The sequence below is a fragment of the Tachysurus fulvidraco genome, chromosome 14, assembly GCF_022655615.1.
Source record: "Tachysurus fulvidraco isolate hzauxx_2018 chromosome 14, HZAU_PFXX_2.0, whole genome shotgun sequence".
Taxonomy (NCBI): Eukaryota; Metazoa; Chordata; class Actinopteri; order Siluriformes; family Bagridae; genus Tachysurus; species Tachysurus fulvidraco.
Genome location: NC_062531.1, coordinates 22,074,766 through 22,101,695, shown reverse-complemented (window position 1 = coordinate 22,101,695; position 26,930 = coordinate 22,074,766). Strand labels below are relative to the sequence as shown.

The 26,930-nt window shown below is 38.3% G+C and overlaps 1 protein-coding gene across 8 annotated transcripts in view; it reads right to left on the bottom strand.

Moving 5' to 3' along the window:
* Positions 1–26,930, bottom strand: part of pdlim2 (PDZ and LIM domain 2 (mystique)) — a 56,894-nt gene that overhangs the window by 18,713 nt on the left and 11,251 nt on the right. For all 8 annotated transcript variants that reach the window (XM_047799719.1, XM_027167259.2, XM_047799720.1 and 5 more), the window contains 5 exons: positions 19,322–19,453; positions 16,548–16,699; positions 9,401–9,470; positions 8,224–8,369; positions 6,221–6,290 (listed from right to left, as the gene is read on the bottom strand). In XM_047799719.1, the coding sequence (XP_047655675.1) occupies positions 6,221–6,290; positions 8,224–8,369; positions 9,401–9,470; positions 16,548–16,699; positions 19,322–19,453 (570 nt within the window). The remainder of the gene's footprint in view (positions 1–6,220; positions 6,291–8,223; positions 8,370–9,400; positions 9,471–16,547; positions 16,700–19,321; positions 19,454–26,930) is intronic.

Sequence of the window (26,930 nt, the reverse complement as noted above, 5' to 3'; positions counted from 1 at the left end):
TATGGCTCTACTGCCTCTAAGGGGGCCTGAGAGTGTTGCCGTCCAACCAGCTTATTTTATTTTCTGAGCCTGAGGAAAGAATAGCAAGTCAAATGTTGCATCGAGAAGATGAACAGAGAAGAAAAAAGACTAAAGAGGGAAATACACCTCTGGATTGATCAGTGGGGATGTAATAGGGTGTAACTGTGCAAAAAAAAAAACAAAAAAAAAAAAACAAGCATGCTGGCACAATCACACACACACTTATAGGCTAAAAAGGGCCAAGATAAACACAGAGGGCCCCAAGCTTAAAACTGTGTTCTCGTCCCCCTAGTGTCTCCATACATGTAAAACAGAAAGAAGGAAAGCAAAATGTGTCGGAGTTAGAGTCAAGGGACAGTGCCAAAGCGGTTTTCAGTTATGCTCTGGAAGAGTACTTTTCAGCTATTCTAACCTCCAGTCTTCTTTTTCTAAAAAGAGAAGCAGCATTTAAAAGAAAAAAACAAATATAATGAAAGAGACAGAAGTCTGGTAGGATCTGAACAGTCATTGATGGCTAAATAAATGCTAATCTCGGCAACCGATGACCAGGCCTACGGTCCGGTGGTGTGGACCAAAAATTAATCACTGACCTGAAGCTTGCAAAGTTCACAAGGAATTAGTTTCTTGTTGAGGAGTGGCTGTTGAACATGCTTCTTGCTAAGAAACAAATGTGGATCAAACTTTATACTAATGGGACTTTTGGTCCATCACAAATAGCAAATTCTTAACATACAAACACACACACAGGACTGCATTAAAGGCAAACTGCAGAAATAAACATTCAATTGGGTAATCTAGAACATCTCCACTCCATCTGAGAGACAAGAATCACAGCATGTTTCCTCTGAATTAAATAAAAAACAAAGAGCTCTACAAGGACATGGGTGTGTCTGAGTGGGTGAACATGAAGTCTGAATTGATCTGAATTAGATGAAATCAATATGTCTGGATAGTTTGTGGGTGTTTAGGGTCAGTAGTCAGGGTAAGTAGTTTAAGTGCATTGCTTTGCTGCATATTTATAACTCAATGCTCAGGCCCTCATACAGGATGCGGCCAGCCACTACAGCAACCTTTGGTAACCACACAACGGTCACCATGGGCAGTCCCAGCTGAGCATTGGGTCGTCAATAGCAATCATCAGGGCAGGAACTCGGCGCCAAAGCCATGCTAGGTTTGGCAACATGTTCTCCCTTGTTTAGACAAAAGGCAGCTTCCTAACGTGCATAACAGGCCTGCTCTTCTTTCTCCTCTGCTACATGCTGGGGTGTTTCCCTAATGGACTAAAAATGTACATCAATCTAGGGTTCGAGCATAACAGGTCAGGAAGATGAGAGAAGAGTAATAAACAAACAAAAATAAAAAAAGGAACACTGTCATTAAGGCACGAATAAAATTACTTCCACACGAAATGAAGAGAAGGAGGAATACAACAAAACCTCTAGTGTTCACACACGCACCATGGCCAGTCCTTCAACCCTAATTCTGATCACAAACTGGTCATTTGTATACAAATTATTTTATTTCAACATCCAAGTGTCTTCTCGCAAGAAAGTATCTTTCCATATGGTTATTACATTTATTTATTTCCTAAATTGGTCATTTTTCTTAATATCTGGGTCAAAACAGCATCAAGATATATAGAGGGAAATACACAAGATGTTATTCTTGAAAAGATGTCTGAACTATAACATACACGAATTTGCAAACTTGATTTGGAAGTGACTGAAATGGAACTTAACACAGTCATGGTAAGTGTTTTTTTTTTTTTTTTAAAAGCTGCAACAGGAATAGTGTAATTGTTTCCCAATTAAATGAAACAATACATAACTGCCAGTTGAAACGGAGCAAAGAGAACATACAGTAGAGCACTGAAGTCACTGCACTACAAAGCTAAACTGCTAACTACTGTATCTAAGCTTTTTTTTATACCTATATCTAAATGACACTGCAGCAAATGTCCACAAACCACAACTCTATGCCCTAAACAAAGAAAATGTGATGTGTGTTAAACCCAAATGCAGGAATAATTCTGCAGTCAACAGCACATTAAAACAAGCTCTGCTTCAGCTAGACAGTGAGGTAGAGGAGGACGAGGCTAATGAAAGCAAACAGAAAGAGACAAAGAGACGATTAGAGAGAACAAGAGAGAAAAGCAAGTGATTGTACGTGTTGGGACAGGCGGACTGGTACAAAGGCCACCTCTGTGTCCCTGATGCTTTTGGGTCATGGGTGAGAGGAGGGAGAGAAATGAGAAGGGTTAAAAAGGAAGGGAAAGGACAAGGATAAAGAGAGTGCAAGAGGATGACGCAGGGAAGGAGAAATTGGTAGATGGAGACAAGCAAACAGATAGAAAGTGAAAGAGAGAGCGGGGGAACTGAGATTAACAGAAACAGACAGGGGAAGAGAGAGAGAGAGAGAGACAGAGACAGGGAAGTGAGAAACCAAGCAATATTTAGAGAGTGAGACAGAGTAAGTGAAGAACAGCCCCCCCCCATACATCTCCACCAGGCTGTGGTACACAAGGAACAGCCTGTGCTTCAGATGGACGGGAAAGCCAACACCACACACCCAGAGTGCTTTGCATCAGAGCCTCCATTGTACGTGCCACTTTTCTCAGGACACACTACACCCTGCGAGGCAGCGCTGATGGATACTCCCTTTTTATCCTGCTCTCAGGCTGACTCTCTCTCTCTCAGCCCGCGAGGCCGGAGTCTTAAAATGGATGTTTTCCTGCTTTACTCTGCTTAAAGAGCAAGCGAATGGAAAAGTCTAGAATGTGCTCCATCACCTGATACTGATGTGAACACAATGTCTTGCAGTATACTGGTAACACACTGGAAGGCTGTGATACACACCGTATGTGTGTATGCATGCATAAGAGAGGGAGAGAGAGAGACCCGATGCTGGACCTGATCTAGCACTGAAGGCCTCGCCAATCATGTCCCTATTTCATCAAGCAGGAACCACCCAGCACCTCGTGAATTCTGGGAAGTGGGTGGCTGGATTTCTCTAGTGTCCCTAAGTTGCAGGCATACACAGCATTTCCCCCTAAACTGTACGGCCAAACCACAATCAAGAAAACGGATGAGGGAGCACATTTCACAGATTTATAACAGGATTTCAAATTAAGGCAAAATCTACAGAGAACACAGCTTACAACACACACACACACACACACACACACACACACACACACACACACACACACACACACACACACACACACACACACACACACACACATCACTATTTCCCCTGCTCAAAAAAAATATATAAAAAAGAAAAGCCAAAATATGCATGCAAAGTGCTCCCTGAAGAAATGAGAGGAAAGACAGAAAAAGACAAAGATAGACGATGGGATTCCTAATGAGGATGAAAAATGGGGAGAATGGACAAACAGATCTTCAGAAGTATGCAAGGGAAATGTTTGTCTCCGCTCAGGCACCATGCAGAGAGCACCTCCTCCCCTTTTGCCATTTCCTTGCACACATCCCAGCTTGTATTGACCCACGGGGTGCACGGCTCCTCACATTCCTCCTGATTATGAATACTGAACACAGTCATGCTCATGACAGAAGCATCAATAACCATTTTCGACACCATGTTCTGGTTTTCAGCATCCGCCTTATGCCATTTCTTTCTAAAAACTTGTTATTCCCCTGTTTTAACTGGGAGCAAAGGGATGCGAGAGGAATGACAGCAATATTGTTGACAGAGGGATTCTAAAGAGGGTGCTGACCCTTGTTGGTACGGACAGTAAATTGTGCAGTAATTGTACAGAGAGTAGGGGTTAGATGATGTGTGAACTCAGATTTACTGTAAGACCCAGCTTTGAATTAATATCCATTAAGATGAAGGTTAGGGTCCACAGAACTTATAAACATTCCTACTGCAACGTTCTGTACAAACACAAATCTGTGTGTTTGCATGATGTTCCCAAAACATTTCCAGCTACACAAACACGATGCAAACCATGAATTTAATTGTATTTTAAAAATCTATTAAAATAGCTATTTATTCATTGTTTTCTCTCTCTGGTTGTTGAACGAGGCAACTATCATTACTTCTTAATGTTGTTCACAAAGCTACAATTTTTCGTTTGGTATAGCTACTGTACATATACTGTAAACTTCTTATCCTTTCATGGTAGTGTGAAACCGTGATGCTGTACCTATAGAGCACACTGACCAATCACATCAACACCTGAGGCAGATACGCTAAAACAGCAGAAGTGCACAATTGGGTTTACTCAAGAAATCAACCAGGAAAAGGAATCTTTGCAATTTCACTAAAACTGCATGTTTGGTGAGACTTTTATCCCCACTGAGATACTTTTCTACTCACCACGGTTATAAAGAGTGGTTATTGCAAAGCATTCTCTTTCTGACCACATAATTGCTAGTTGGAGGTTTTTTTGCACCATTCTGTGTAAACGCCAGAGACATTGTGTGTGAAAATCCCTGCCAATCATCAATTTCTGTAATTTGCAAACCAGGCCATCTGGCAGCAACACCAAGATTCACCAGAGATCACACGGTCTTCCCCATTTTGACATTTGATGTGAACATTAACTGAAGACCTGTATCTGCATAACTTTAGGCACTGTTCTGCAGCAAGATTGTTGACATTCTTCAAACAAAAAAAGCTTATTGGCACTGTTCCTAACTGGACCTGTTCAGGTTACTACAGTAGTTGAGCATCACAAGCTTAAATACAGGTCAATAACATCCTGAAGAGCTTTGACAAGGAAACACACACGTGCACACTGGCGTAAAAGAAATGTTGAATCCTTCCATGACCACTCAAAACAGCCGTAATTATAAGGGTCTTACAGATTCAGCCAGGGAATAAAAACATAAGAGTTTAATAAGCCGTGTCACCGAGTGTATGTTTATCCAACGTCCACAGCATTTAAAACATGACTGGAATGCTATCAGCCATCAAAGGGTCCTGCTTGTTTTTTCCTGTTCTGTCAGCTGTCTTGAGCAGACTTCTGTGGGAGTCCGCTGATGGGGAATAGCGCACATATCTCAAAATGAATTTTCCCACAGCATAATTCACTCTATTTTAGCTTAAGGAACACAACCTTCTCTCTCTCATCCTTCAATGAAAATTAATCCTTCTCTCATCTAGATTATAAATTTTACTAATGTACCATGTACAAGGAAGCCTATTAGCTTTACTTAACTAACAGTTAATATTTTAATGCCAATTATGCATTTTGTACGAGCCCCTTAGCAGAACAAATTCAATGTTTCCCTCTGTATAATTGCCCGCTTCCTTACAATGATCTTTTGAATTAACAACTAACAGCTTGCCAGTCTGGTGAAATGACCTTTCTAAAGTTTATAGGTGCACTACCCTGTGGAGCAATCTACATAATAAACAGATGAAATTGTTTTTTTTTTTTATTTTCTCAACATTCATGGTTTCCAAAGCCCTGGCATCCATGAGGCAGTGTCAGAGCAGGATTATTTATGAATGCTATTAAAAGCTAAATCCCCGGGATAATATGCAGATAAAGATCATGCAGGAGTTGATAAATGAGTACACTGGACTACAGGATATTCTGCTTACACATCTGGGTTTTTTTTTTCTTTTCATAGTTGCCTTCTGCACCATTAGTCTCAGTAAGTTACTAGTCAACAGCATTTTCCCCCCCATACAGCCACGGAAAGAGAACGTTTGTTTAAACTTGGTGTGATGCACTCAATGCTGTAGTTATAGTGCATGTTCTACTAATCTAAAAAAGACTGAGAACTAAGAATGCCCTGTGTGTTGTGTCTCTATTAAAGCACTAAAACCAGCTAACCAGCTTTTCATACTTTACTTTGTGTTAGCCATTACATTCTAGCCTAGTTAGATTTCCTGGCAGTCAAAACATGGGAGTGGGCAGCTTTCATTGGGCTCTTACTTACCTGGTGGGCTAGAGATTGGATTTATGACTCGTGGATAAATTCATGTGAAATGCAGTCAATTTACAAACATACAAAAGCTGTCTCGTCTGCACTGAAGAATCAATCGAAACTAGAGAACAACTTGATCAGTTTGGTTTGAAAAGTCTTAAAATGGGCCATCTTTACCTGTCCTACATTTCTGATCTGACATAAGCTCTAAGGCGAAACATGTAATGGCTTGGCATACTAAATGGATACACACAGGCACAGGTATGCAGATGTAAAGGTGTTAATGTTCCTACCTGAGAAAGTGGCCTGGACAGTCTGTGACTGGAGATTTTCTCTTCAGAAGACCAGGATTGGAAAACAGGGCTAAAAGTGAAAATAACAGTTTAAAAACATGCTGTCTAACAACATACATTTTAAAGAAAAACTGGTGATTAGCTGAAACAGATCGTTAGTTTGTAACTAAAATACTGTTAGGGGTGATTTGGGGAACAAACAACTGAACAAAAGTACATGAAATGCAAAGAATGTTATTAAAGTTAGTCAAGTCATCTATCAAGATATTATAATGTCTAGTAGTATCAATTCTGTATTTGTTGTCAGACAGACTGAGACGAGAGAAAGACGGAAAAACAGCATCAGACAGCCAGAGAGAGGCACAGAAAGAAAAATTTGAGAGATGACAAAGAAATCTTGAGAGGAACCAGACTCAAAATGGAACTACTCTGAGTGAAATGTGACAGAAGGATTATGATATCAGATACATGTGAAGCGTAAACACAGATAGCAATGATGAGAGTGGTGAAATTCTGTTCTGTATGAAGGGATGATTTACAAAACCAGTTGAAGCCTAGTTAACAGAGTCATCTGGTCATTTATACATTTGTTAACAGAAAATGAAAGTAAACAGACATGAGACTGTACACATAATGGATGCCTATATTAAGTATCTTATTGTTAATCTCAAAATCAATGTAATGTTATAGGGTACAAATGCATTGACCAGCCCAAATGTTGACCTAAAAAATTAAGAACTAGTAAACTTGTCTTGGTTAGTAAACGCATGGGGGTTTGCATGCTGCACTTTCCAGCTCGCTCAGCTGTCACCTTCCATGTGAAAAGTCAGCACACAGGCACCAAGTGAAAAGCGTCAAACAGGGCATGGTGAGTAGGGGGCTTATATTTTTGGTATGAAATATCCAAGGTCTAATGCATGCAGATTAGTGCCATATGCAATCTCATTTATCTCAATTATTGTCAATAACTGTGCACCATCATTTGGTACCCTCTGAGGGAACCTAGCTGTGCAACAACATGTTCTCACGACTGCCTCCGCTGCTGGATCCTCATTCACTAATGGCATCATCTTCATGACATATGCTGGTTACACCATGGGGGTTTAGGGGTGATTTTAGGGGCCTAGATGACCCCCTACCCCAACCCCCATTTGCACACTTGTTCCAGTCTTAAGAACATTGCTTTTCAGTAAAATTTCAGAGTGCTTTCTAAACTTTCTGGATTATGGCTGGGTTGTCAAAAATGTTTTACGCTGCACTGGTGGAAAAACCCAACATTATCAATATTATTAGACTATTAACAGACATATATATATATATACATAATAAATTTCACAGCTGAACGTTAACATCAGAAATGAAAACTTGCAGTCTAGGATGAGATCATAAAATTGCATTAGTGCTTCAAGCAGAAATTCTATAGCTAGAATAAATATGTTTAGTATATTTAATCTCTTAACTTCATCTCTTCTTAACACAGTGGCTAAAATTACGTTTGGGCAATTGAGCACACATCAAGATAACAGACTCTATGTGACTATGTGAAGCATATTTTCCAACCCACATTTGCTCGGTTACCGAAACAAAAGTTCTGTTTATACAGCTCAAATCTCACTGAGGCAATTACAGTTATGAAGCATTAATCATGGGCATATCGGCAGCATATTTGACCAAGCAACGTGTGGCTGAGTTCCAGATTCCTGGGATACTACTTACGAAGGGAGAAACTGAGGGGAAAAAAAATAGAAAAAAACAAAATTTGACAGCGAAGTAAATTAACAGGAAATAATTAGTAATACACATAGGTGTAAAAAAAAAAAAAAAAAAAAACGGTGACAAAGGCTGGCTTTAGAGGAGCTACGGCGTTATTTTTTCCCCCCGTAGTTAAGAGTTCACAAGCAGTGTGGCTCAAGTATAAAGCCAAGGCCAATATATCCTTCTTATTTTACTAACTCAGGTATGTGTATGGCTATATGAATGGCGACAGTGTGTTGTGTTCCTACCTCTTCATGGTGGGTGTGATCCTGCCCCCCTTGAGCCCGGGGCTGTAAGGAGGCTCTGGAGAGTATGGGCCTGGAGAGAATGATGTTGGGCTGGAGATGGAGTACTCTCTGTAGTTCTGGTTCTCATCCCTCACATGCAGGGTTTCCTATAATAATCAAAGGGATTAGAAATATGTCAAAAATAGGTGTAGGTGCCTCAAAACCACTCATGATTCAATTCAAGACAAAATGATTAGACTATCTAGATTTTGTATTGTCTGTATATCATTATGCATATCATTCATAATACATGAACATCAGAGCTAATATATTAATACTGCTTTTCTTTCCTTCCTTGCTGTTCACCGTTCTCCTTGTTACAAACACCTGCTGATGATTTACAACATTATCAGCTTGCTTTCATTTTCAACTTTCATGCAGAGATATGACAATACACATAAAAACAATAAATAAATAAATAAATAAATGAATGAATGAATAAATAAATAAATAAATAAATAAATAAATAAATAAAAAAGGTGAATCTCATATTATTCCATTTCATTTCAGCTCCTCCTGACAGTCTATAAGTCACAGCTCAACAGGTAGTGGTCTATCTTGCTTCCATAATATGAAGCAGACCTTCTCGTGCTGTGCAAAAATCTAATCCGAGTCGATAATGATATCCCCTGGAAGGAACCTTTGAGCGCTATCCAAAAAAGCTTTCCAAGATGCATCTCTCCCAGCTCTTTCATAACGACAGTGATTGAATACGAGAATAAATCAATGACAGAAAATAGACAGTAATGTATGCTATATAAAAACAATTGCATTAACTATTAGTATGGATTGACAAATATTTTTCTGCCAACATATACTGTACAGACAGTGTGGCTTTAAGACAAGCCCTAGGCACTGGTTCTTCTGCCTTATGTCTCCACTCATTCACATAACACAACAGGCTTTCTAAACCCTGCACTTTAGATTCCTGATCGCCAAACCAGCTATTTCTAAATAGCTTTTACACAAGGATGCAAACCGTGCCAGACGGTTCAATAAAACAGAATTCTGCCTGAATATGCAAGACTTCAAAACATTTCATATGCTTGTTTTCTAAATTTAGAGTTTATTTTTGCTGTAAAAGAGATTTTGTCAAATCACAAAGGGCAGCCAGTGGATCTCCTTGGATTACACTGACCTGGAAACGGCCCACCAGTTGCTCTGTGGAACTGATCCCGTTAGTTTGACCAGGACTTGAAGGGGCTGGCCTGTAGAGAGAAAGATGACGAATTTATGAGTTAACCCATCTAAAGGACACTTGAAATATTTTTAAAAATGCCTACATTTCAGTGTCGTATAACAAATCTTTCCATAGCCAGCTACTGACTGACCATATGCCCAAACAATAAGCTTCAGAGACTTTCCATGATGCTTTTCTTAAGCAACACAATTGGTAACTTTTCCGTCTGACCTCTCAGGATCCAGATGACCCACAAAGAAATTAATATTTTACATACTGTGGTAAAGTCGATGAAGTGAAAATAAGTGAATGGAGTCAGATATAGGAAAGACAACACAGGCTTCTCTGAGCCACCAACACAACACTAAGGGAGTGTGTGTGCACAGCTGTTTATTTGCCTTAAAATTAATCGCGGGTCTTCTATAGCACAAAAAGCCTTTTTTTTGGTTTCTCGGGGAAAGCATGCTGCACACGATTCAGTATCTAGCAGAACTGGAGCAATTTTGGTGAACCACAGACTATCGTTCAGTGAGCAAGTGTGTTTACAGTAGATATAGGTGATATGGCAAAAATACATTACATCACTTTCTTGCAAAAATGTTAAACATTACTTGAGGAAGAGAACAAAAAGTACAAAAGTATACATAAAATACATTACTGCATCTAATTAGTAATTTGGCCGCTGACTGTCAACTGTGAGTAATTAGAGAAACAGTAGCTGCAACCAATTTTCCAGGTGATATGGAAAACACATTTTTGACTCAGTATGTGGGATTTTCCCAACATAGCCTTATAGTTAAAGAGCTTATGAAACTTGCATCAAGAGCAATTCAGGCTGCCAGAGAGTGTAATGGGGCTGAGAAATGGAGGCCACATTTGAGACATTTTACTGCAACGCTTCTGAAAATTCATGATAAAGCATGAACTTTAATCAAACTTTATAATACTCCTGACATTTAAAACAATTTCAGCTTCTCAAGCACAACTCTCTCTTCCCTCACACTTAAACATACACCTTCAGTGATAATCAGGGAAACCGTAGAATGTCTCATCTTACCAAATAAATAAATAGATAGATAGATAGATAGATAGATAGATAGATAGATAGATAGATAGATAGATAGATAGATAGATAGATAGATAGATAGATAAATAAATAAAAAACAAATCTCTATTTTAAGTGTGCTGCAGAGAACTGAAAAGAAAAAATCCCACCCAAAAAAAAAAAGTTACCATTATGTGGATGGATATAGTTAAATAGTTATATAGTTAAATCATGGCAAGAACCTAAAAAGGTTCTTTTGAGGTATCTAAAGAACTTTATCTGCCACTAACTGATGAGTGAAGCGATGGTGTTGATTTTTTTTGAACAAGGAATTTCTTTGTGGTCAACCATCTAATTTGCAAACTACTGTGTCAGCATAAAACATGACATGACGCATCACCAGTTAAACAAATAAAGAGCAAGCTTGTCTGTTCGCTAAGCCCGAATGACTGCCTTGTGGTGGTGAAGGTGAAATGCATCACCACAAGGTAATGGTTTTAGTATTTAAGGATCAGTGTGCAGGAAAAGGGTGGGGATGTCATGTTATACAACAAATACAATAACAATAAGCAATTGTGTTGGTGGACTGATACAACCAAAAGAAAACAATAAGCCCACATGCACAAGGATTTCCCAATAGCAAGAACTTGTGCCCATTGCAAAAAAAATAGATATCATGCTGCCTCCAAGATAAGTCTATAAACTTAAATAATTATTGTACTCATCATCTTCATTAGATGTTAACCTTAAACTTGAGCAGATGTCTGACCAGTGATGACTGGTCAGGGCTGAAGAATACACTGTTCCTGCACAACAGGGAAGCGCCAGAAGGAAAAGCTGCCATAAATTCACGTTTCTCAATGGCATATCGGTTTTAAACCTACTCCATGATTTAGAGCAGGACAACGAGTTAATGCTCACCATGTGCTTGGAAATCACACATGGAATGCTCCAAAAAAAGGTTTGAAAAGGTCAGGTCAGCAATGTACGACAAATCTGGCTGCCAAAATCAACTCAATTCAGCCATGAACCACAGATGAGCATAAACATCAACATTCTTGGTCACGGCAGACAATTTGCATTCAATTCACACGGACTTCAAATTTCTTTGGCTTTAATTGAACATTTTTCATTCACCTTTATTTGACTTGACTTTTAAAAGTCTATACTGTACTTGCCAAATTCTTTAATAAAGACTGTGATGTGTTCTTGTCAGAATATGTGACCAACAACAGACCAGTGAAAATAACCAACCATAACTCTTACATCATCAATCACAAAAAAAAACATTCTAAGTTAGCTTTAGGTAACAAATATTTTTAGTCTTTCCTTTCAGCATTGTTTCACTACTGTATTTGTTTTGCATGAGCATTAGTGGCACTTAGACGAACCCTGTAGCAGCGTTCTGTCACTCCCATGTTTCTGGCGTAACATTATACCATTGTAAAACCTCAGATATCTCAGCTTATAACCAAAGAAGTCTTTTACAATGTGGGATTTCTGTCAGCAGTAAAAAAACAACAAAAAAAAAACAATCGAGCTGGTAATCATGCATTGTAAAGCTGGCTTTATACACATCGTCCAGTGCTGATAAAAAACAAGATCACATTAGACCACAAAATGGACCTTAATGAAGAACTGCAGGGCTTCAAACTACAGCTGTCCTTTTCACTTGACTCCGAGGTTGTCGGTATTAAGATTACTATGGCCCTCTGCCGTGTGACATCATCGATCTTAGAGAGGTCTAGGGAAAATCTGAAACTGAGAGCCAGCTGTGACAACAGAGATGTGAGCTAATGAGTTCTTTGCCATTAGACAGTAAAGCTGCAGTTATTCTGAGAGAGAGCAAGCGTGAGAGAGAGTCTTGTACATATCAGCATTAGGACATTTCCTAGATTGCTACTGACAATTTATTTTTAAAAACTTTCTACTTTTTTTATTTTGAGGCTTACTTCCGGAGTACAAAACGTATCAACACATCCATAAGCCAGAGACTAGGACTAACTTGAGATAATGAAACATGGTATATAGTTTGCCTTTAAAAAAAAAATTAACAAAAGGGTCAAAAACAGATCAAGTACAAGCTTTGACTAAAATCCCTCTGGGTAACAAAGACCACATTTACAGTCAGAAAGTACACCTATACACCGATGCCCCAAAGGGATTTTCCTTCATACCTGCCTCTCCCACATGAACAGTGAAGGGGAACCAAACATGCGAGCATCTGTGAAGAGGTAAGAGCGTGAAACAGATAGAGCAGGATTGAGTTGAAACATCAAAGCTTCTGGCTCAGAAGCAGCTGCCTCTGCAGACAGGCTCCATTAATGCTCCACTTCATGGAACGATGCGGCCAGTCTCTGCTTATCTGCACCATTAGAGACAGTGCTCTTTACATAGTCCAGCTGCTAAAACAGGTGGGATTAGAGCACTTTTAACGAAAGTATTCAACGGCATTGGTCATCTGGGCCAAGGATTTGTGACCGTGCTGGGTGCCGAATTTGGCACTTTGCTTTGTTGTTTAATTAATCATGTTTTGTTGGAAATGACCTGACTGATGAGTGCTCAAATAAAAGACCTTGGGTGAAGGCTCTCAACCTTCCACAGTGGCTATGTGAGGTGATAGAAATGCCTTGTGTAGCTGAGGACAGATGTCTCAACCAAACAAAAGGTCGCAAGAATGAGGCGGAACATTCTAGAAGAGCGAAGGTTAAACACACACAGTGGGAAAATATGCAGCGTGAGAATTTTAAAGACTCATAAATCCTGTCATAGAATAACAGAGAATGTATATACTACAACAACAAAAAAAAGACTCCTATTATTATTGCTCTGACTGCACCCGACTGCGCACATTCAGTGAATGAAAGCAATACCTCAGTTCCTCTGTTGTGATCTCACCATAATCAGTTTGTAGCTCTAAGCATCTCTAAGGAACAGGTTCATGCTCTCCCAATACCTCTAGCATGGTAGCTAAGTGTAGAGAATAAATCAATCATCTCTATTCGCTTTGAGTGTATGTATGCTATTCAGTTTATCTATGTTTTGCTATCCTGCCCATCAAATTATTTAGCATGATAATTAACATTTCTTGTCATGTACACAATCATTCACAGTATGACATGTAGCAGAATACTTTTACTGTCTCTGTATAAGAATTGTAAGATAAAATAAATTGAAATAGAATAAGGACATGTAATTTGCGTTACAATAAAGTGAGAAAAGTGCGTTAGAATAAATAGAGGAAATAGGAGAATAATGTAGCATGAGAATACTATATTCATAATTAATATAGTGCAAAGAGAACTGGTGGATCGGATGAGTAGGGGGTTCAAATGTGTTGGAGCGACTTCTATTGGAAAGGGCTTCTCTCTTATTTTGACAAAGAAAATCTTTGTACAGTTTACTCAGCAGACTCACAAATATGGCACACAAATTTTACAATAAAGTCAATCAGGAACATTTATTGCTAAATTTGATAATATTAAAATAATAAAAGTTTCTGTGGAGCACTACAGGAGCACACTGAACAGCTGATTGTATAACCAAACTGGTTTTAAAAATCCTGGTCACACATGCAGAGAGAAGACTGTTGAAGAACTGAGAACATCACACCTCTCTCATTTTCAATCAGAAGGTAAAGATGGAAGTTACTGTTAATACTGTTACTCGCTTGAGAAAGTAGCACTGACAAAGAAATAGAGTCGGCCAGTAAGATTCTGACAAGCACAGACATACTGCAACGGAGTGCAAATGTCCACATGGTGTTGTTTCTGGCCTGGACTGAGACGTGAGGTCAGCGCAGAAAAATCCACTTGCAGTGAGTGCACGGGTGTGTTTATACGCCCTTTGTCTCAAACTTCGGGTTCTGCGCATTCACAAACAGACATGTGTTTTTGTGTAGATACATAAGGAATGTGTCAGAAGGAACAAAGGCATACATGGGCATAAGGTTTTGAATACCAGGAGGAAGGCCAGTGTATGGACTTCACATACAAGTTCAATGTGAAAAAAAGGAAAACAAACAAAGCAAAGGACAGCTCTATAAAAGTGTCAAAGAACTCGAGAGGCCAGCAGGTCTTCGATTGTTCTCGTTCTTGGGTGGAGTAACAGTAGGGCAGGGGTCTCTATACACAATTGCTGTGTATGTACAGTGATTAGGGTTCTCATTCAAACACCACAAAGCACGCTGAAATGCTGCCTTGTTCACAGCGATGCCTCACAACTTCAAGAAACATGTCCAGCCTTTCCTGAAAAGCGGAGCAAGCATGTGATGAGGAAAGGCCTACAAAAGCAGTGTGTTTGGAGGTGACTAAATTGGGCAAAAACAAACACAACAAAGTCAGAACAGTATTAGCAAAGAAAACCAATGTCAAATGTTTGAATATAGGTGTGATGTGTATCGCAATTGCCATGTTTTCATATTCCCATCACTTATATATTCACACACTAGTGTATAGTTAAATATTTAAATTTTGATCATTTTGACAGATTGATAGTTTGACAGGCAAAATTTCTAAAAACATGCATACTCTGGTATTTTATTTCCCGCCTGCTAACCTCCACGTACTTTTTGCTCTAGCCCTGGAGTCCACTGGAATCAGATATCATGCAAAAATGCGCCAAACTAGCTTAGTCTTTTTGTCCCTAATAAAGCGTAAGATGAGCCAATCGATCTTCAAATTATTTCCCCAGATGTTTTGATCCATTAATTACAATATTTCCTACTGTACCACCACCAGGAAGCCACGCCCATTTCCCTAATCTCACATGAATTAACTAAACTCGTATGATGCTCTCGGTCACGGTAGGTGAAAGTTTTGAGTACATTAATGTGAAATCGGATACGTCAGCACATGTCCGACTTAGCTACATTAACATTACACAAGAATAAATGGTAACATCAGTTTACTATTTTTATTATTAGGGATGATGCGGTTACATTTGTCCAAAAATGCTACAATTGGTTGAAAGGGAAGACCTTCCTTTAGCAGCAAAAAAAAGAAAATAGTATCCATTTGGACTTTTAGACATATTGACTTTAGACAAACTGTCCCCTGCTCTCCTTAGACTTGAAATAATTTAAAAAAATTATAGTTTTCCTGTTTTTTTTTTTTTTTTTTATAGTTTTGGTTCCTGAAGATAAATCTGTTTAGCAGGAAAACAATCAAGCCTGAACATTGTACTCTGCTGTTTTATTTGACCAGTTTTCACATCACTACACATTTTTGTGGCCATATCTAATAAGCTAATAAACCCTTTTTGCAGATTTAATATAGAATGACAGTCTCCAGTGCCTCTGCCTTTTAAACAACCGTCTTCTGTAAAGTCTGTAAAACAATAAGTTCTCACCCTAATGCCAATGTGACTAGTGAGTCTCAGTTTCAGGAATGTTGATAAGGATCAATGTTCAGGCTTGACCTGATTATGGTGTCACTGCTTTTGGCAACACAAACACACAGCTTTGCGTTTGAAAAGATTCTTCACAATGAGATTTTACAATCATTTGCGACGATTTAGGTTTTGTTAATGAATTTGAATTGGAAAATAAGTAGCATAATAATCATGAAACATGTATCATGTGATCGATCATATGAGTGCTTGATTATTCAGGATCATCTGAGTACTACTCTGCTGTATAATGGAACAAAATAGATAAGCGATGCAAGTAAGTGGGTAAAAAAAAGCTCAGAACTACATAGGAGCTCTAGAGCAAATTTAATGGTAGACTGCACCAAAACAAAGATAAAGGAAGAAAGCAAAACAAGCGAGAGAAAGTGAGACAGAAGAAAAAAAAAAAGAGACAGTGAACTGCAGCAGATGTTTAGAAAACATTCCTGTTTTAAGTATCGTGTCTACACTTTTAATCTCTGCATGTTTAACTGTCCATCACTTGTGACCTGGATAGGACTGAGATGCAACATGGCCACAATGGTGTTTAGTAACGTCTTCTAAAGTGCTCATGAAAGCATTAGCATTCCAGACGTTCTGACTGTTTTTACAGCACCTGCTTGTGCAAGAATTGCAGCAGTGTGTGTGTGTGTGTGTGTGTGTGTGTGTTACCTCTCTACTAACAGCTGCAGTTGTGTTTTGGAGCTCTTGATTTTGTTTTGTGCCTCTACGTTCAGCATGTCTCCGGTATTTTCTCCATTTATTTCCATGATTACATCACCAGGTGCAAGGTTGGCTTTCTCAGCTTTACTGCCAGGGTTCACCTGAAGAGAAAGTCATCAGAAAACAAACCACAAAAGTGTCAGTCATGTTACTGCAAAAGAAACAACGCAACATGTCAAAAGTGGAGAAATCAGTAGCTTAGGACAAACAGATTGTCTGCCGTACAAGCAACACAGTGGAATGCTGATAATATTCACAAGTATATTTTTCTCTTGTCCTATTTATTCCGATAAATTGAATACAAAATCAGTTGGTTTGTATAATTTCCAATTCTCAGGACCTTTATTGAACTAACACAAACATAATAATTAGATAATTTGTTAGGGAACATTATGTATTAATGTGTATTAATGTTTCTATTGAATTTGAAGTTGATTAAAAAAGTGTTGTACATTGGAAATAAATGCAGTAAATCTGTTGGCTGTGGAAATTGAAGGAGAGAAAGAGAGAGATTGTGTGAGTGAGTGTGTGATTGAGTTGTGTGTTGTCAGATCCTAGCCTGTGCTGCATGAAGCCAAGGTCTCCTGATGAAGACAGTTCAACACAGGGGGTTGTGTTAGAACCTCCAGAACATCCAAAATAATATTAAAGTATAACAAATGTTTACTAGAGCTAAAATGTTCAAGTCCCTCAAGATCAGAGTGGCTGCTAAACAACGAAGTGTAACGAGACGCAGACACACACACGTGTGACACACAACCACACACCATGTGAAACAAACAAGACAATGTCGTCTTAAGAAGAAACCCAACAAAAGCTGCTCCACTGAGACTCAAGCACCAGTCAGTCTCCGCTAGTCAAGAAGGGCTTCAACCCCATTAAAAAAGGAAACCACACACACAGAACGTCAGAGTGCTCCAAATGCCTACCAAAGTTGTTTCTCCTTGTGTATTGAGAGCAGGGGTGTAAAGGTGCCATGTCAGTGGGCACTCAAGTGGTAATTAACAGTTACCACAGAGACCCACAACACTGTGTGCCTCGTCCCATTATTCCATGTATACGCTTCATTTCACACAGACTAAAAGATGCACCCTCTTTCATTCTCTAGATGAGATACACAAAAAGAAAAAGAGATGATGAAATCTCTTCATACTCTCACATACTTATTTAAGGCAAAGAAATGCCATGAAGGAAGGAAGGAACAGTGGGAGGGAACTCAACATGTACGCAAGCCAACCACTTTCCGCTTCAGTGATCCTAGTTTCGCTTTGCAGCCGGTCTGGGAAGCGGTGCTAAAGCACAGATGAGGCTCTGGCTCTGAGGTTCACTTCTACCTCACATGCCCACCCGTGATGCTCCACACATTTCTATAATATTTAAAACCAAATTTGACATCACTTCATGGGAAGCACACAGCTTCTAATCTCACAATACGGCTCATATCGTGACACCTGGCTGCAAGAGCATGCTGTTACTGGCCTGTTGGAGTCAAAGAATGTCAGTGGTGGTTATACAGGAAAAAAAAAAGGTTGAAGTTAATGTGGATTCTGACAGTAAGAAAGGCAGCAGCACCAAAACTATAAAGGCTGTTTTTGCCTTCTGGTTGTAGTGTGTGGTATATTTTGTCTTACAAATTCTAAACGCATTAATACCAACTAAAAGAAAAATAGACTCACTGACCAGTATCGCCAAACTCATTTACACAATATAAATTTGGTACAAGTCAGTCAATCTCTGAGACAGTCCTTTAGGGGAAAAGTGTTGCAACCTACTTATAGTGACTTAAAGGGAAAACCTTTTTTTTTTATTTATCTGGCATATACAGTACAGTACTTTCAGTACAGTTTCAGAGCTGTTTTTGCTTGAGGCTCACAAAAGCAGTTCTGGCAATTTGTGGTGGACCAACACCTTATGCTGTATTTTTTGCTGAATACGTAGGCCTCGATAAAAAAAACGGTTTAAATCCATTTTCACCAAAGCACGTGTGGCACAATCTGGCTTGCATATTTTGCATTAGAGTGGATTTTTTTTCATCAGCCAGATGGAGGCAAAGAATTCCAAACCAGATCCCAATATGTAGCTAATCAATCCCTTCATTTCTATGAAACATTAGCATTCAGAAGAAAAAATTTCAGAATATATAGCCACATTAATGCATAATATATGCAGGAAACTGTGATATGATGCACTTAGATGCATAACCAATGTATTACTTTAACATTTGTAATACGAGTCATTTGCATTGATTTGAACCTTCTGTGTGCTTCCATTCATCATTCAGTATAAGTTACAAACCCAATAATTATGGTGACGTGTTCGAGCACAGGACCTTCTATTTAAAATACAGGGAAAAATTAATTGCATCAGCTTTCACTGTGCCAGCTTCCACCTCAGTATTAGTTTTCCATTAGACATTGCTTCCTCAGTACAGTACAGCTAGCCGTTGTGTGGCAAAGCCAGGATATCCTTACTTGCAGTCACGCAGCCTGTTTATAGACGGCTCTCCACTCACGTCCTCCCCTCCTACAAGCAGACTTTAAAATAGAGCCTTGCAAAAAAAAATATGGCTGGTAACAAAACAATAGCTTGCCCATTAGAAAAGCATTTTCCTTTTTCTGTAATCAAGGAGTTTCCTCTACACCTAGCAAGACAGGAAATATGAGAATGTGAGTTGGGCTAATATTTCATGACCTTGTTTTAGGATTAAGAGGTGAGAACATTACCTTTGATACTGTTATGGCCTTCTTGAAGTCACGACCACCAGCTATTCTGAAGCCCCAGGGAGACGGGCCAGTCAGGTTCACTGTGAAAGCCATGATGAGACTGCAGGATGCTGTGCACCACCTTACAGGGCTCTGTAGTCAAAACATAAGAGAGAAGGAACTCAAGAGCTTGACAAGACCATGACAAACACTTCAGTTATCGACAATGACCAGATACACAATCGTAACAAACATTAGAAAAGAAGTGTGTGCTTAGTGAGTGATCTGATAGAGGAAGGCTACAGTAACTCCTTAATCTATACTGAGAAGAAAAGGATCACAGAATACAGCAAACCTAGAGCTGGATTGGTTACAACAGCAGAAGACCACATCTGGCTCCACTCCTGTTAACTTCAACAGGACTCTGAAGCTACAATGAGGACAGGTTTTACAACAGCCAAAAGGGAAATCACAAGTGCAGGACTGCACAAGTGTTCTTAAATTTGTTTCATTTAAATCGATGCTCATCTCGGACAAAACCTCCCAACATAGAACAAGCCACACCAAACCTAACCAGAAGCAGCAGAGAGCGGTTACGCTCACTGTGCATTAGTCAGGGTGGTCTGCTTTCAACCACAATGGTGCCTTATCTCCAATTTGCACTGAATCCTACTCTTTGCAGAGCAAACCACAGTGTAACCATCACTAGAAGGCAAATCAGTGCTGCGTCATAAGGAAAATATCTAAAAAGTGGTAGAAAGTGTGGCAAAAGAAAGAGAAGAAATTTTAAGAATTGAAACATCTCTCGTGCTGAATTCAGTACTAATAATGAATTCCCAGAAATCCAGCAAATTAAAATGGGATTGAGAGAAACAGTGGTACAAACTTTGCTGACAAGACAATCCTAGCAACCAGAGATAGGGGAAAACTTAACTAAAAAAAACTAAAAACACTAGCAATGTATGTCAGTAGATAAGAAAGCTCTTTTTTGTCTACCTAGCATCAGCAAGATAACAAATATATTTAGTGTGACCAAATAAGTCTAAAAAGTTCCCACAGTCCTGTCTACTTTGTTCTTATTTCAGTTAATTTACAGGTTTATCTATATACACACTCATGCCTCTTGCTTTACTTTTCTTGGTCCATTTCTGAAAAAAGTATAAAAGGTATATAAAAGGAAGAGGCATGAGTGTGTTTATCTATATACACACTCATGCCTCTTCCTTTATATACCTTTTATACTTTTTTCAGAAATGGACCAAGAAAAGTAAAGCAAGTAATGCAAGCCACATTCCATTTTCTCAGTATTAAAACAATGATTCAAATTAACACAATGCAGCATGAAGTGTAGATTTCTAACCTCATAAAATGCATTAGATTCTTTCAATTGTTACTTCAAAAGTAAACGTGTTTGAAATCTTCAATGTGTTGACATTACTTGTTATTCAGTTCTCTGTTGAATAACATTATGACTGCTTTTACAAAAGCACAATGAAGAATGTTCCTAATAAGAAACTATGATGCGTTGCCATGTTTTAGTTGTTCTCCCTCCATTATTTCCACTGCGTGCATCCAAAGCTCTCACCACAGTCCACCCGAAACATTCCATGCAAAAGCAAAATAGCAGCTTTTCAACCAGACAAGTCATTGTAAAGGGGGAAAAAACCCAACACAAATTCTAAAACATTTCAGCTGTGCAAAACACCCATTTGTTTAAAAACAAAATCCTCATAACTGATCTGGAAAGGTCAGACTTTTAAGCCAAAATCTAATGCATACTTCACATGACTCAAGCAACTTGTCAACAAGGTCAATCCACTGCTGATAACACTCAACCACTGGAGTCAACAAGCTATCATTTATCTCTACAACTCCAAAAGGACAAACTTACACCTTAAATCAAGGGTCCAAAAAAACAAAAAAACAAAAAACTTATGCTTACTGTACATAAAGCACCATTTTCCAAACTGGCAACAAACATTCATTCATAAGCATGGAATCTAAGCATTTACAGAAGCACAGCATATTGTTCTACATCAACAATAAGAACACAAGCTTGAAAAATCTATACTTTACAAAAATTAGCACTCAGCATGCAAAAACTGCTGGTATCTGATTTTGTTATCTCAAAGAAAAGCTGCTTAATACAGCTGTAACAAAACCTATTCTCACCTATTCTTTTTCTCTGAAATGTTGGAAAGTTAGTAATTCACAATGTTTGCTTTGTGCATCAAGATGTTTACATAATATATACATGGGAAATACATGGGAATGAATGAAAGGGTTTCTTTTTTAAAATAAAATACTAATCCAACACTTCAGGAGAAGGGTTTAATCTGTAACACAAAGCATCAGAACACCACAAGAGAAGTAATCCAACAGGCGGACAGTGAGAGAAAAGGTGCTTCATGTAATACAGTAGTGGTGAATGCCATCATACACACTTAGATAAAAGACATTATGACCAATGTGTATGTACAGGGAAGGACTGACTCCATATCGTTTTAGTGTTTCTTGGGAGAACTACAGTATGCAAGTCAAGTGACCGTTACACTTCACATCCTCATGATGAACATTTTGTTCAGATCGTAAGTGTCTTATGCAATTTAACCTATTTAACTTATTTCATGCATTATGAAATATGGTCAATTATGATCCAGGCCAAGAATCTTTTCAGAATAAATATCTATACCCAATTTTAAACTTCATATCGTTTTAAAATGTTTCAAAAAGAAAAGAAAAGAAAAAGAAAGAAAGAAAAAAAAATAGAGCGAAAGAAATAAATAATCCTTAATGCTTGAGAGTGTGTTTACACCACTTGTTTTTGTAGAAAAAAAAAATAATCCATCATTAAAACAATAAAAATAAAAAACCACCACCACCACCCATTTAAGGCAATATTACTGTTGTCAAAACGGTTAAACACCATAACACAAATATCAATATAAAGCTCAATTAAAAAAAGATGTTCTCTAATAATAAATTCACAATATTCTTAGGTGTCCTCACAATATTTATGCTACAAAATGATTGTTGCTAAATTAAAAAATGCATCCGGTTTTATAGGTTTCAAATGTATAAGCAAATGCAAATTATGCCTTTCTTTTTGAGCAAGTTCTGTTTCAAAGTCAGCTGCTTTTTTGGTCATAAACATCATGAGCAAATCACATGTGACTGATAATGTGAGTGTGCCTTGATTACTAGTTAGCAGTTGGTCATACATAATAGAAGGAACAATTTTTTTATAGTAATGTTGTAAGTTATTTATTTAAATAAAGTTTCAGAGGTGCCTGAAACTTGTAAATAACATTTAAATCAGAGAGGTGTTCGATCCTATTCCACAAACAGTACTGGGGCCAGGGGACTGCAAAATAAGCTGCCTAGAAACATTTCTAGTTTACAGTAGATCCATTATCACACTCTCAACAGACAAGCCCGTGGCCATTTTTAATTAAAGTGTGATGGACCAATTGTGATAGATCTCTTGAAATCTTCCAACACTGAAGTCCTTGCAAACATGTTTAAACATGTTGAAATGCAGGAAAACCACAATTCCTCATGATCATAACATATTCCATTGAATCAAAAGGTTCTGCATTTTTATCCAAAAAAATCCAAATGACAAATTATTTTTCTTTAGGCAAAACATTTTGGTAAATTAAAAAGTGCATCCATAGAATATTGTCAAGCCAAACTAGGTTTCAAGCACAGAAAAAGAGTAAGACTTGTATTTCCTCCCTTATAATGCCTGCCTAGAAAGAGCCTCAATCAGTATACTGAACAAGACACTGATGAGAGAGTGACCCTGTGTGCCAAGAGGAAATTTTCTGATGGCTGATTAGTCATTGTAAGCAAAACCACTATTTAAAGCTGTTTAATAGCTCTAATAAAAAAAATAATAACCTGGAAAAAAAACAGGAAATGCCAGCAAATGGTATCAAAATCCTTTTTGGCACATATTTTGGCAATTTCTACTTGTGACTACATTTAGTGCCTAAACAAAACATCCCTTCAATTCATTCTCTCAAACATCCCTTTTTATTGGTCATAATCAGGTTTCATTAAAAGCAGGAAGAAAAAATTGACTCAACAGACTAGTTGTGAAAGGGGTGACCGCATTCTTTAAATTTAAGTGTTGTAAAAGTGGAAATATCCAGCAAAAAGTTGAGATATCAGATAAGACCTTTTTGTAGAACTGAAGATGATATCAGTCTAAGCCTGGGGTTCACCCAGATGGCACTGATTGAATTGCCTGTAAAGTAAATGATGCATTTAAAGTAGATGTGTCATCCTCTGACACAGCAGGTAGGTAAATTAAGGTTATTAATTGTACTCAATGGAAAGGAAGGGAATAAAGACTTTTGGGAAAGTTTTTCAAGGTTAATTGGCAAAATATAAAAATCACATTTAGAATTGCATTTAGGCACAAAATTCCTACAATGTTCAAGGAGACAATTTTAGAAAACGTATTATATTATAAGCAAGACACCTAGAGGTCAACCAACTAAAATCCATAGCTTATTAGAAAGAAGCTCTCCTACTGGATCAAAAACCTGTCAACAAACAGCAGGATGTGCTGTCTCAAATGAAGCAAAGTCAATTGATTTAAACATTGTACCTCAAATAAAAGTACCCAACAAAAATGAATAAACTTCCAGAGTGGAAAGTCAATGTTATTTTAAATGACTCCCTGCTCTATGACTAACTGAAAATACACTAAGGACTTAAATTCACATTATCCATCAGGTCCAGTGTTGTTTTTGGTACTTTTAAAAGATCATTAGCAGGACAAACTAATACAAATGGGTGGGGCTAGCAGTACTAATATCAGCTGACTGGTGACGCATACTATTATTTTAACACTGAGAAGGGGAACAAGAAAATACAGCAGTGATCTGATCCAATTTAATAAGTGTTTGTTAAAGGAAACACTGCATCCATGTGGTTAATAGTGAAAAAAAACTTTACGATTTGACGTGGTCGCAATTAAGTGTTGTCTCCGTGGTCATGTTCCAGAAACTTAAGTATTGTTGCCCCCTGTTTAGACTTATTTTTTATGCTGAAAGAGGGCATTAGTGCACTATATCAAGAGTGCAAATCCATAACACCCACCTTTCCGGAAAGAACTTAAAAAGAAAAAGTTTAGCATTTTCATGCACACATTTGCACAATTATAGATTTGGGACAGAAGTTTAGTTTGCAAGTTTGTCTCTAATCAATTGCAAAATTGCATTTTCTACCTCATAAAGCCAGCTTTCATTTTGTCCAGTCTTAGACCAACAATTAAACTTAACCAAGACCATCATATTCTGTGAGGACTTCTACTTCTACATGCTTACAAAATATCTGAACCACTTTGTCTACTTGCTTGTAACTTTATAGTTATGAAAAGTTGATGAACAGGTACAGTTTGAGTAAAATAATGCTTCACTGTTGACAGATTTAAAGTGCACATCACATGCAATACTATCCAAGTTGTTGGTTATAAATTCAATACAAAATCACCGGAGAACATCTCCAGTTCACAGTCAGTGACCTAATGTGAACTGCTTGGGAACAATGGTGCAGCCTATTATATAACTGACTGAGTAATTATAAAAGGAATCTAAGGCATTTGGGCACAAAAACAAACAGAAATTATCCTGTTGTCCGGTATGTTTGCTGTACCATGTTCCCCTTCCAAATCAAGAAAAAAAAAAAAGTGAAATATTTAAGGATTTGGAGAAGAAGAAAGGAAAGTGGGGCTTGTACCCACAGCACTAAGATGAGACTGCAATATTGTTTCATTCCTTGAACATATTGTTTCATTCCTTGAACCCACCATCATTATTGTGTTTAGCCCTTCATATACACCCCGACAAGCTTTCCTCCCTTTAGAGCTTTTTAATTACTGTGACCTTAAGAGACTCCACTTGGACAACAGTGTTTGGTGTCCTGTAAATCATGAGAGCGAGCCAGCCCATGCTTCCAATAAAAAACGTAGTTAGTTTAAATATGCTGTTAGGGTTCAACTCCCACTCTCATGAACGAGTCAGAAACCCAATTCTACTCTCAAATCCTGCCTGAATAGGCTGAGCCTGATTAACCAAAACACTACACGATCACTGCACTGATGATGAATCTGAAGGACTCAGACACTTGCCTGAAATGTGTGCTCTATTTGCATAATCCTGAGAGAAATACTGTATGTACAGCGATGGACAAATGATAAATGTATTCGCTAATTCACCGAGCAAGTAAAAGCTCCAAAGTGTTACCAATACCAAGGTTTCTGTGGAAGAGATTTACTCTTTCTCTACTCTCAGGAACAGGTACACTATTCAACTGTGGGCATCTGTAAGCTCATGTATGTTGAAGGGGGCAGACAGCACTTTCCTCCAAGTGTATTTTGTGCTGCTTTGTGATGCAGCATGGGCAGCAGGACAAAAAGATGTTGGATAGATTCATGTGTGGCAACAGAAAGCTAGCCTTCACCCTTTCTGGTTGGAAGATTGTATATAACAGGGAAAACGGAGAAGCTTGGGAGGAATACTGTCTATCATTATCTAGATGTGTCTTGTATCTATGAATAGAAATATAACAGCCCAGAGATGAAATCTACTTGCCCCAGGTGCTTGGCCTACTGACTTTTAGTGCCCTTGTAATAGAAGTTTAGGCTTCCAATTCACTATAAACAACAGAGCGAGAAGTAGTGAAAATAGAAACTTGTGTGCTGAAAGACAGAGAAAGAATTTGCTCCACACAAATAAATGAAAGGTTTAGTGGAGTCTAGACTTTTCCATGTTTAGACGTTTGCCTTTGTCCAAACGCCAGCTGTTAGGGGTTCTTCTGTTTCCTCTGACTTGATGGTGATAGAAAAGAAACTTGAGTACACAAGCATTTAAAAGAGGCCAAACGGTAACCAGATAACAGATGTTTAAGGACTGCGCCTACTGTAGCACATCAAAACAATAACAATAAGACTGGTTATGAAAGGCTTGTACATGTGATATATACAGAAGTGTATGTAGAATTAAAATCTGGAGATGACTTGTTGCCACAAACTCAACTGTCAGACTCCAGTGAATAATCTATTTTTATTCTGGTTCACATTCCAGGTGATGACCTGGCCATCTAATCTTACAAAATACAAGCTCATACCCAGAACTGGAAATACTGGTTCAGACTGGTCAAACTATGCCCACAATGTGTTTCACCTCTCCCTCCTGACCTCACCTCGGTGAAAGCTGCCAGGAAGGCAAAATGCCTCTAAATGTATACATAAGGGTGTATCTGTAACCATCTTTAAATGACGTGGTACAAGTGCAGTCGAATGGAAGCATACACCCAAATTCTTCCGATTTAAATCAGATGCTACGTGCGTGTGTTTGAGTCATTAGCATTAAATACTTTCTTGTCCAAAAGTTACAGGAGAGAGTATTATGAAGGGATGGCATAGAATTGAATGACTCAGCATTGAAGAATAGTGTGTGTGCCAGTCTTCGAAATACAAGTCAAAACCATGAAAGCGGTCGGGCTTCCAGGCAACGCCTAAAGGCCCATAATTTAAGACAAAACTACTTCAGTTCTCTTGGAATGAGTCGGCCTTTGAAGTGGCACCCGGGATAAATACGTGATTGATGATTGCTAA